The sequence below is a fragment of the Aquarana catesbeiana genome, linkage group LG03 (assembly GCF_042186555.1).
Source record: "Aquarana catesbeiana isolate 2022-GZ linkage group LG03, ASM4218655v1, whole genome shotgun sequence".
NCBI lineage: Eukaryota > Metazoa > Chordata > Amphibia > Anura > Ranidae > Aquarana > Aquarana catesbeiana.
The window spans coordinates 701,006,908-701,019,120 of NC_133326.1; the positions used below are offsets into that span (position 1 = coordinate 701,006,908).

A 12,213-nucleotide genomic window follows, 5' to 3' on the forward strand; every position below is an offset into this window, starting at 1 on the left:
TCTGGTGCAGAGTCTGATGTGACTGGCTCAGTGTTCTCTGTACAGCACTGCGGTATATGTCAGAGCTATATAAAAGTATAATAGTGTGTGACTGTGGGGGCATTAGAGTGTAAGCTCTTCTGCTGCAGAGACTGTGACTGGCTCAGTGTTCTCTGTACAGCACTGCGGTATATGTCAGAGCTATATAAATGTATAATAGTGTGTGACTGTGGGGGCATTAGAGTGTAAGCTCTTCTGCTGCAGAGACTGTGACTGGCTCAGTGTTCTCTGTACAGCACTGCGGTATATGTCAGAGCTATATAAATGTATAATAATAATATTGTGTGACTGTGGGGGGGACATTAGAGTGTAAGCTCCTCTGGTGCAGAGTCTGATGTGACTGGCTCAGTGTTCTCTGTACAGCACTGCGGTATATGTCAGAACTATATAAATGTGTAATAATTGGTGATGTAAAGGGGGGGAAAAGGGGGGGGGGGGCCAAACATTAGATTGTAAGCTCCTCTGATGCAGATGCTGACTGGTGAGCCGCCCTCCCAGCACCGGTAACCTAACCAGCCTTCCTCTTCCCCTCTGTCTAGGTCAGCTACATGGAAATCTACTGCGAGAGAGTCCGGGATCTGCTGAGCCCCAAGAGTAAAGGGAACCTGCGAGTCAGAGAGCACCCCATCATGGGCCCCTATGTGGAGGACCTGTCTAAGCTGGCAGTGACTTCCTACGACGATATCGCCGACCTCATGGACTGCGGGAATAAGGCCAGGTAACTGCCTGGTTACAAAGGGAACAAACCTGTCAGATGTTCAATGCTGGCAGGGTGGTGATTGATCTTTTACAACTTATAGTAAACGCTGGTGGCTTGTAGTTTTATCATTGCGTTGTAACTGACAAGCTGCTGTCTTTTACTGTAAGGATCGATCACTATCCCTCTGGCACTGAGTAGGGATGTCAGTCCATGGAGGCGACCACTGTGTTTGCACTGACTCTCTGCTTTCTACTTGCGGGGTAATGATTGAATCCTTTAGAGTCCTAGAAACAGCTCGTGGTGTTGTCATTCCGCTGTGAATGGCGAGCGCTGTCATTTGCAACAAAACAATCCACTAGCTATATTACTATGACTGTAAGAGATGCATTACCGCCCTGCCGACACTGAGCAAAGAGTCAGCCTATGGCTGCGGCCCCTTTAGTCTGTGTTCTGACCGCTGATTTAAAAGTGTATCACCCTACAAAAAGAGGAGACGGGCTCCGTGTTGAGCTGTAGCTCTCCAATTGAAACGCCCATAAATTGGGCATCTGGCTGGGGTGGAGCTACATCCAGCAAAAATTAGAAAAAAAAATCCTTTTAAAGCGGAACTAAACCCATCAATTAAAAAAAAAATTACATTCCCGGCATGCTGGAAATGCTAACTGCCATATTTGCTTGTGCTTTCAACCAAATTGTCAAACCACATGTGCAGCATCATGACAGTTGCAGATCAAACCGAGGCAAAGATTGCAGCTTGCTTGGCTGAAAAGGACTGGAGGGTTTAAAATGCGTCCATGGAAAGGAGGAGGGATCCCGGATCAATGTCCATCATGCATTGTATGGGGGAGGGGCAGTGGGTCGTCCCTCAGTTATTGGTCATCAAATGTTAGTGGTCAGGGGCCACAAAGATCATCTACGTAGGTTATCCCAGAAGTGCTTTCTGCCTCCCAGATATATTGGTCATGTGTTGTATGGAGGGGGAGGGGCACTGGATAATTTGCCCCTTGGCACTAGTCATGTGATAATAAGGTGGATTAGAACTATTTTATGTGTGATCTAGCTAGGCTTCTGTGATATTTGCAGGAGGGGCACTGGATTACCCCAATATTAAAAGCTGGTGGCTTGTACTTTTTTTTGCCATTTGGTTGTTGCGAATGATGAATACCGTCATATACAACAACATTGTAAATGACAGCGCTCGTCCATTTGCAACAACATAAGCCACAAGCTATTGCCATGGCTGCAAAAGATCAATCGCTTTCCCGTCGACCCTGAGCAGAGCTCCTCCAGACAGGCAGCTGATTAAGTGAGCATCACTGTACAAAGAGAGGAGTGGACAGGGGCTTATGTTGTGTTGTGTTGTGGCTCCCTCTATAGGAACACCCATCAATTGGACTTCTGCCTAGGGTGGAGCTACAGCCTGCAGAAACTTAGCAAAATAAGTTATTATCTTATAAAGTGTAGCCATAGATCAGAATGGGACCAAATGCTCTATGGGGGAGCTCTATGGGAGATCCTCTCCGCTCTCCCCTTCTGTCAGCTTGTTCCATGTCAGCATATTTGCACACAGCACACCTCCCATATCCCAGTCTGATCTCTGCTGTTCAGGGATTGCAGTAGACTTAACATCAAATCCAGGTATTTACACTGTTGCATTCAAAATATGTTTAAGGATATATTGATGATTACCGAGCTGCGTTCATTTTTGTCTTCTATATCTCTGTGCTGTTCAGTTTTAAAGTGGTTGTAAAGTCAGAAGGTTTTTTCTTATCTTAATGCATTAAGATAAAAAAACGTGTGTAGCAGCTGTCCCAGTACCCCTTAATACTTACCTGCGCCCCATCTCTCTCCAGCAATGTCCACGAGTCCCTCATCCATCCAGGACTCTCCCTCCTGATTGGTTGGGACACAGCAGCGGCGCCATTGGCCTCCGCTGCTGTCAATCAAAGTCAGTTAGCCAATCCGGAGAGAGAGGGGGCAGGCCCGAACGACAGCTCCGTGTCTGAATGGGCACACAGAGCTGCGGCTTGGCTCGGGTGCCCCCCATAGTAAGCTGCTGGCTGTGGGGGCATTTGACGGGAGGAAGGTGCCAGGAGCGCCGAAGAGGGACCTGAGAAGAGGAGGATCTGGGCTGCTCTGTGCAGATCCACTACAACAGAGGAGGTAAGTATAGAACTGTTTGTTATTTAAAAAATTAAAATAAAATGAGACTTTACAATCCCTTTTAATAGCATCAAATTATAAAAGGGTATTCAGAAGGCTCCGCTTCCCAACTCCTGAGACACAAAGGAAATAACTGAACTCCTTGGTGCAGATGGAGGGCTTGGTCACCTCCCAGAGTGGCCCCTCCCTTTTGGGTGTGCTTTTACTTGCACCTAGCGTCCTGCTCCTGTAGGTGGCGAAATCAACCCCATCTGTCATGAAGCATGGCCGTGTCCTTCAATGAACTAAATACATTTTTTTTTTTTTTTTTACCGTTTTGTGAAACGGTAGTTGTCCTATCATAGAGCTAGTTGGCCAAGCTCATCGTCTTATCTGCTTGCTGTAATCATAGAAATAATAACCGCCATCTGTTCCGCTCTCAGGACTGTCGCTGCCACCAACATGAATGAGACCAGCAGCCGCTCGCACGCCGTCTTCACAATCGTCTTCACACAGAAGAGGCACGATGAGATGACCAACCTAGACACAGAGAAGGTAAGTGCGAGCACAGAGAATGAAAATAGCGTCCCCTAACCGTCATTTACCCAGAAACCCTTGCAGCCATTGCATTTGCCACGTAGAATGTCAGTATTTTCATTCAACTTGATTGTGTTGCCAATAACCACTTGCCACCCAGGCCAGTTCAGGCATTTCTCTCCTATGTGTAAAAATCATTTTTTTTTTAAATAAAAAAAATATCTGGAGCCTCCAAACAGTGTGTGTATATATATGTATGTGTGTATATATATATATATATATATATATATATATATATATATATATATATATATATACATATATACATACATACATACATACATACATACATACATACATACATACATACATACACACACATATATATATATATATATAAAATTATTATTATTATTATTTTATTTTATTTTTTTGCACACCCAGGCCAATTCAGGCATTTCTTTATGTGTAAAAATATTTTTTTTTTAAATAAAAATATACCTGGAAACCCCAAACATAACATAACATAACATTATATTATAATGATATTATAATGATATATATATATATATATATCATTATAATATAATGTTATGTTTGGGGTTTCCAGGTATATTTTTATTTTAAAAAAAAATATTTTTACACATAGAGAAATGCCTGAATTGGCCTGGGTGTGCAAAAAAAATTATATATATACAAAATCTTATGTATTAGACAGTAATTCAATTGAATACAAGCAAATGTCTCCACAGTATAGATATCTAGGCAAAAACGTATTTTATGTATATAAACAAATTAGTGACTTCAGTTTGCTATTGTAGTTATTTTATCTTTGAATATATATATATATATATATACGTACCAATAAATTTGTATTTTTTTTTTATGATTACTGTTTGTGGTCCGTTTAAAATCCCAATTTGAGGAAACCAATTTTTTACTATAAGTATCCGGGATGTGGTCCACAAACAGCTCAGTCAGCTAGCTGGGGCAAACTCTTCTATTCCATTTTTATGTCATACGTTATTGCGCAGCTTTTTTTTTTTTTTTTTTTTTTTTTTTTTTTAACCCATTTTGAAAAAAAAAAAAACATTTTTAAAGAATTTAATAAACACAAAAGCAATATAATACCCAATTTTTTGGGTAAAATATATAAAAGAGAATGTCACACAGAGTAAATAGATGCCTAATAGGTCACTCATTTAAAATGTGCCTATGTCTGTGGAATGGCGCCAAACGGCAGGACCTAAAAATCTCCATATGTGAAGCCTTAAAAAGCTTTTACAGTTTTACGCAGGAGGTCCGGTGCTAGAATTATTGCTCTCTCTCTGAAGTTTGCGGCGATACCTCACATGTGTGATGAGATCACATTTGCGCGTGAGCATGCCGGGAGTCAGGGGTGCTTTAATTATTATTTTTTTCTATTTTGTTATTTATTTTAATATATTTTTAACACTGTACTTTTATTTTAATTTTTTTATTAATGTTATTGCCATCACAAGGTATGAACAACATGGGGGTTTTAGACCCCAGATCTCTCCTCTGACTTCCAAAGCATCTGATCAAACCCGAGGCTGCCCAGAAGGTTGTGGGACCATTCACAAAGTGCAGCACGGCCTGCACATGCTCAGTGAGAGAAGCCGGCTTTGAAGCTGCAAAGAATCACAGCTAGCTTCCCACAGTTAGCATGGCGGGCGCTGCCGGGAACTCAAACACTGGCAAAGATCCAGCCCGGGTGAGGACGGTGCTAGAACCTGAAGAATGCTGGGGCAGGGGACCTAAATCCTGAACACGTAAAAAAAAACTATTTCAACTGGAAAATTCCTTTTTAACAATGTGTTTTTTTTCTTTTTTTTTCCCCCATGTAGGTCAGTAAGATCAGTCTGGTGGATTTAGCCGGCAGTGAGCGGGCTGATTCTTCGGGGGCAAAAGGGACCCGACTTAAGGTGAGTTCTATTTCTTTATAAATTTTGTTATATTTAATATTCTGAACCTCTGAAACCATAATGCCTTTTGTTTTTCCAGGAAGGAGCCAACATCAACAAGTCACTGACTACGCTGGGGAAGGTTATTTCCGCCTTGGCTGAAATGGTGAGACGTGTGGACTGAGCGCGGTTCTTGTGTCCTACGTGGTGATGGGTGTTGTGGCACTGCTGTCCTTGTCGGATCTAGTGGCTGTCTTGTGGTTGTGTTGTGTTGTGGCTCTTGTGGTCTTCTTTATGTCAAGCTTGGTGGTCTTATGGCTGCTATGGTCAGTTGGTGGTCGCATGAATTATAATGCACTCTTCAAAAAGTTTCTGCACCTTTTTTTGTAAACAAAGTGCTGAGTTCCCGGGTCTGTACACACGCTGTGCCCATTATGAGGGGTTCCCACCATCCATGTGCTGAGTTCCTGGGTCTGTACACCTGCTGTGCCCATTATGAGGGGTTCCCACCATCCCTGTGCTGAGTTCCCGGGTCTGTACACCTGCTGTGCCCATTATAAGGGGTTCCCACCATCCCTGTGCTGAGTTCCCGTGTCTGTACACCAGTGTTAATGTTGGCAGAAAATTTCGATTTTGATTTAGTCTTAGGACTAAAATGGCATTTTAGTTTTAGTCCCATTTTAGTCTTCTGCAATTGTTTTAGTTTTAGTCGTATATAGTCTACTAAATCTCCAGTACATTTTAGTCGTCTAAAATCTAATGGGTGTAATTAAATTGTAATTCATTAGTTAACCTTCCCCTACAATTTCCAAACTCATTCTATACCTCCTGGAGTGAAAAATCTCTTATGTTATCATATATGGTATTGAGGTTTGAACATGCACTACAGACCAGTGTTCAATTTTTAAGTCAAATTTCAATTTAGTTTTAGTCATAGTCTTTTGATTAAAATGCAATTTTAGTTTTAGTCGTATTTTGGTCATGTCAATTGTTTTAGTTTTAGGCTCTGTTTCCACTAGTGCGACTTTTCATGCGACTTGGGACTGAAAAGTCGCATGACAAATTGTTTCCCATGATTTCCAATGAGTACCGTTCATATCTGTGCGACTTCAAGTCGCAGCGACTTCAAAGTAGTCCCTGCACTACTTTGGTCCCACTTTGATGCGACTTGAGGTCCATAGATACAGGCATTGCTTCAAATCGCGGTAAAAAGTCGCGGTAAAATCGCGGTAAAAAATCGCGGCAAAATCGCGCGACTTTGGGGACGCACTAGTGGAAACATAGCCTTAGTCGTATTTTAGTAGACTAAAATAGTATTCATTTAGTCGACTAAAATGTTTTAGATACATAGTTAGTAATGTTGAATAAATATACCAGTCCATCCAGTTCAACCTGAGTGAGTGTCTATAATTGTCCCTATTTATTTAAGGTACTTGTATAGTGCCGTCAATTTACGCAGCGCTCCACACATACATCGCACACCCACATTGGTCCCTACCCTCAAGGAGCCCACAATCCAAGGTCCCCAACTCTCACCCATATACCAAGACCAATTTTGGACAGAAGCCAATTAACCTACCAGCATGTCTTTGGGAGTCATTTTAGTTGACGAAATTAACACTGCTGTTACTGTACACCTGCTGTACCCATTATGAGGGGTTCCCACAATTCCACCTTGTTGGATGCCGTGAAATGCAGCGGGAAGAGTGGGAGAAACACAAGATGTGTGAATGTCCAAAGATTCAAGGGTGGGGGGAGCCATGATGGAGGCAGCTTGGTGTTATTTTCAGGAAATGAGGCCAGCCAAGTATCTCTGTCCCTAGACCCACCTAGTACTGAAAGTCGTCATAGTGTGACGAAAAGGTGTTTTTTTTCCACTTTGGATAACTGTCCGCTACATTACATTAGTAATGTAGTGGACAGTTATCCAATCATTCTACATGGATCACGTCTCTATTAGCCTATCTGACATGTTTCTCTCTCTAATGCTGCCTGTCAATAAAAGGAGTCGCCTGCTTTCCTGTACTTGTAAGTATGTTGCACTCGGTGCTTTGTGGTGATGTCATAATGTGAGGACTGTGAGATATATGATCTGCTGTTTCTTGTTTTCTAAACAATTGTTACATTTTTCATCCAGCAAAACAAGAAGAAAAAATCGGATTTTATCCCGTACCGGGACTCCGCCCTCACCTGGCTCTTGAAGGAAAACCTGGGTGAGTTTCAGAATCCCCCCCCCTCCATACATTGGAACACGGGTAGCAGATGTTTTAGTTGATTAATCCCTTTGGGCCATCTCCTGGCATTAACACGTACGTTACGTGGTCGGCAAGTGGTTGAAGAACTTTAGGGTTTAACCCTTTAATGTTTAGGAACAGTTTTGGCTGAAGTTCCTTTTTATTGAAAAAAAAAAAAAAAATTATTGAATGCCAAATTTTTTTTTTACTTGCTTGCCAACCCCATTTGGAAATTTTTAAAGCTGAACACTGGGGATATATAAAAGATGTAAATTATTGCAGCTCTATGAACCAGCTTCAGAAAACTGGAGGTGCCGCTCCATATAACCAATAGTCCTGCATCGTACGTGAGAACGGTGAGGGCTGCCCACAACTTGCAGCGTTGGAGAGCACTGGAATCCTATTGTAGTGAAAAATACGGTAAGGTTAGGTTCACACATGTCTGGTGCGAATTTCCCATGCGTTTTCACTTCAGATTTCCAAAGCAGCTGTTCATCGGTTCAGGTGCGATTTTCAGATGCAAATTTTCGGAGCCTGCAGCCACCGACTTCTTTAACAATAGCTGGTTGTTAAGGAGCGGGGTCGGAAAGCTGACTGCCGCGTCCTTAACAACCGATGACTCATCAGCTGTCAGCGGGTTCCCTGCTGACAGCTGAACGTAAAACAAAGAATTGTCGGCAATAAAATTTGAGAAAACAGCCTGGGGTGTCCCCCCCCCCCCCAATCCATACCAGGCCATTTGGGTCTAGTATGGATTTTAAGGGAGACACCATGCCAAAAAAAAAAAAATTGGTGTGGGGTCCCCCCCCCCCAAATCCATACCAAACCCTTAGGTCTGGAATGAATTTTGAGGAGAACCCCATGCCAAAATACAGAAAAACAACGTGGGGTTCCCCCTCCAAAATCCATACCAGACCCTTATCCTAAAAAGCAGCTTGGCAGGCCTGGAAAAAATGGGGAGGGGGGGGGACTAGCAAACCCCCCCTCCTTTCCCGAGCCATACCAGGCCTCATGCCCTCAACATGGAGAGGGTGCTTTGCGGTGTGGGGGGACAAGGGCCCCTTCCCCAAAACCCTGGCCAGTGGTTGTGGAGGTCTGCAGGCAGGGGGCTTATCGGAATTTGGAAGCCCCAGATCACAGCACCCAACCCCCCCCCCCCCCCCCCCCCCCGCGGTGAATGAGTATGTGGGGTGCATTGTACCCCTACTCATTCACTAAAAAAAAGTGTCAAAAATAAAAAAAAAAAACAGGTGGTTTTTGACAACTCCTTTTTATTTAAAACAAAAACCCAAAAACCATGTCCGCCCGTGTAGATTTAGCCTCAATCATAAACACCACCACGACCCGAAAAAAAAAAATGCTCTGTACTGGTGTCTGACAGTTCCTAAATAACTAAGGGGCGTGGCCACACGGCGACATCACCTCTTTATCGACCGTTGCATGCTGGGTTGATGTCACAAGGGGCAGGACCATCCAGGGACATCATCGGGTGGCCCCGCCCCCTTAGTTTTTTAAGAACTGTCAGACGGCGGAGCTAGCGACGGGTACAGAGCATTGTTTTTTGTTTTGTTTTGTTTTTTTCTTTGGGTTGCGGCGGTAGTGCTCATTGTGATTGATGCTGAATCTACACCGGGGGGGGGGGAGAGACATGAGTTTTTTTTTTAATTAAAGGAATTGTCAAAAACTGTCTCTGTATTCTTGTTTATTTTTGGCACTTTTTTTGGTGAATGAGTAGGGGTACAATATACCCTGATACTCGTTCACATAGTGGGGGATCTGTTGGCCTTCCAAGGGGGCTTCCAAGTTAGTAAGCCCCCGCCCGCAGACCCCCACAACCACTGGTCAGGGCTGTGAGGAAGAGGCCCTTGCCCCCATCAAACATGGGGACAAGGTGCTTTGGGGAGGGGGGGGGGCCCCGTGTGATTCTGATGCGTTCCCATAGAAGGCAATGAGCTTGGAATTTGCATCTGAACCACACTGTGCAGTGCTCAGAAAACGCACAGGACTCTTTTTTTAAATTTGCAGGGAATTTGCACTGCCACTGCACCGCACATATGTGAACCAGCTCCATAGAAAGCCGGTTTGGTTCACATGTCATGCGCATCCGATGCGTTTTCAAATCGCATTCCAATTCGCATATATGTGAACAGAGCCTAAACATTACACCTCAACTCAACCAGACTTTGGTGTGGTGAGTCTTGGAGTTCAGCTTTAAAGCCTAAAAAATTTGTGAGCACTAGTGATGGAAGACTATTAATTTATTTTATTTTTTTTCATCTCAGGAGGAAATTCCCGTACTGCCATGATTGCAGCGCTGAGTCCAGCGGATATCAACTACGAGGAGACACTGAGTACACTCCGGTGAGTAGTTGTGTTGCGCTTCACCCTCTGCATTGGTCTCATAATGGAAGAGATGCAGTCTTTGCTCTGCTCCTGCATGAGCTGTACTACGAAGGAACATGATGCAGTGTTGAGGGATGGGGGGGTTTCAGTAATCAGCGCAAGGGAGCAAGAGGACAGAAAAGGCCTGGTCGGAGGAAGCGCTCAATGTACAACGCTTTGCTCTGTAGATTTACGCCCGGGTGTGCGAGAATCGTGTTCTTCAGTCTTAGAGCATTGGTTCTCAACCTCAGTCCTGAAGTCCGGGCCATGTTTTCAGGTTTTCCTTTACTTTGCGCAGCTGCTTTGAATCAATATCAATGACATGGTATTGAGGAGAGCTATTTTATCTAAGGGAAGTTCCCAAAACATGGCCCGTTGGGGGTACTTGAGGACTGAGGTTGAGAAACATTGCCTTAGAGCAGTATTTCTCAACCTCTTACGGCAAAGTACCCCTGCAAGTCTAAAAACATTTCCTGATTACCCCTGTCTCAAGAAAGTGATGGGAAGGGATAGGGGGCACGCATAGGAGACACTCGTAGGGGGCACTGATGGCTGGGAATGCTGGCATGTAAAGTTCCTGAGCAGGCAGGACTCGCCTTATTTTCCTGTCTGCAGTAGCTGGCTATGTGCAGGATTGCAGAGTGGAGTGGAGATCAGAGAGCCGCAGCAGTCATTTTCACAAATGGCAAGATATCCGAGACGCGCTGGAGAGGGGGAGGAGCCGGGAGATAGGAGAACATAGAGCCGCCTACTGACATCTTCCAGGCAACACGATGGGCTCCTTTCCATTGACAGGACCCTGGGCAGCTGCCGCTGACCTGACACCCACCCACGCATCCACCCACCCACACACTAGCACCCATCCACACATGTACACGCACCCACACATGCGCACCCACACACACACACGCGCGCACACAGGGCGGCCTGCTTCCCCCGTTGGTACCACAATGCCGAGCAACACGGCTACAGCAAGCCGCCGGGGACTGTATGTGTGCAGGAGGCGGGACTCGGGAGATAGAGCACTGGATGTACCCCCCCCCCCCCCCACGGGTTGGGAAACCCTGCCTTTAGAGGACCTGTACTTTGCAAGCTCTGCCCAAAAAAAAGTCAATCAGAGGGTGAAGGGTTAATCAGCAGTATTACTTTTTTTTTTTTGTTTAATGTGAAAGATGATGTTACGCTGAGTAAATAGATACCTAACATGTCAGGCTTTGAAAGTGCACATGCTTGTGGAATGGCGACAAACTACAGTACCTAAAAAATCTCCATAGATGACGATTTAAAAAAATGTAAAGGTTACCAGGTTAGAGTTACAGAGGAGGTCTTCTGCTAGAATTATTGCGCTCACTCTGACGATCGTGGCAATATCTCACATGTGTGATTTGAAAACCGTTTAGATTTGCGAAGCGACTTATGTAGGCGTTTTCTTTGCTGCGTGAGCTCACGGAGATGGGGGCGCTTTTAAATTTTTTTACATTTTTTTTTTTTCTTATTTTATTTCAATTTATGATTTTTTTTTTTTTTTACCTTGTCCCTTTAAAAAAATGGACACACACACAGCAGCGGCTCAGCTCAGGTGCCCCCATAGCAAGCTGCTGGTCTATGGGGGCACTCGGCAGGAGGGAAGGGCCAGGAGCACAGAAGAGGGACCCGAGAAGAGGAGGATCAGGACTGCTCTGTGCAAAACCAACTGCACAGAGGAGGCAAGTATAACATGTTTGTTATTTTTAAACAAAAAAAAAAAAAAAAAAAAAGACTTTAATATCACTCACTAAACATTTTTTTGATTTTCCCTATAAGATAGTAAATCTTCACTTCAGTTTATAATCGAGGTCACTGTTGTAACCACTTCCCGCCCGGCCTATAGCAAAATGACGGCTGGGAAGTGGTTCAGTTATCCTGACTGGGCGTCATATGATGTTCATCAGGATAAGCCGTGATCGCGAAGCACGGCGATCAGTGGTGTGGTGTCTGACACACCTCATCTCCGAACGTGGTAAAGAGCCTCTGACGGAGGCTCTTTACCATGTTATAAGCTGGGACCAATCACAGCTGATCACAGCGTAAACCAGTAAGTTTTCCGGTAATCGTCTTTCCTCGGTTCGCACTGACAGGGAGAGGCAATTAGCTGCTCTCCTGCCAGAGGGGGGGTTTCCACTGATAATCAGCAGCACATTATCAGTGCAGCCCCCATCAGAGGTGCCAACCACAATGCCAATCAGTGCCCATCAGCAGCCAGTCAGTGGCCACC

The 12,213-nt window shown here is 44.3% G+C and overlaps 1 protein-coding gene across 1 annotated transcript in view; it reads left to right on the forward strand.

Moving 5' to 3' along the window:
- KIF1C (kinesin family member 1C) overlaps positions 1 to 12,213 on the forward strand; it is a gene marked incomplete in the record, with an annotated part of 77,711 nt that overhangs the window by 42,579 nt on the left and 22,919 nt on the right. The window contains 6 exon segments of the mRNA XM_073623059.1: positions 579 to 757; positions 3,325 to 3,436; positions 5,287 to 5,364; positions 5,444 to 5,509; positions 7,481 to 7,556; positions 9,860 to 9,938. Coding sequence (XP_073479160.1) covers positions 579 to 757; positions 3,325 to 3,436; positions 5,287 to 5,364; positions 5,444 to 5,509; positions 7,481 to 7,556; positions 9,860 to 9,938 — 590 coding nt within the window.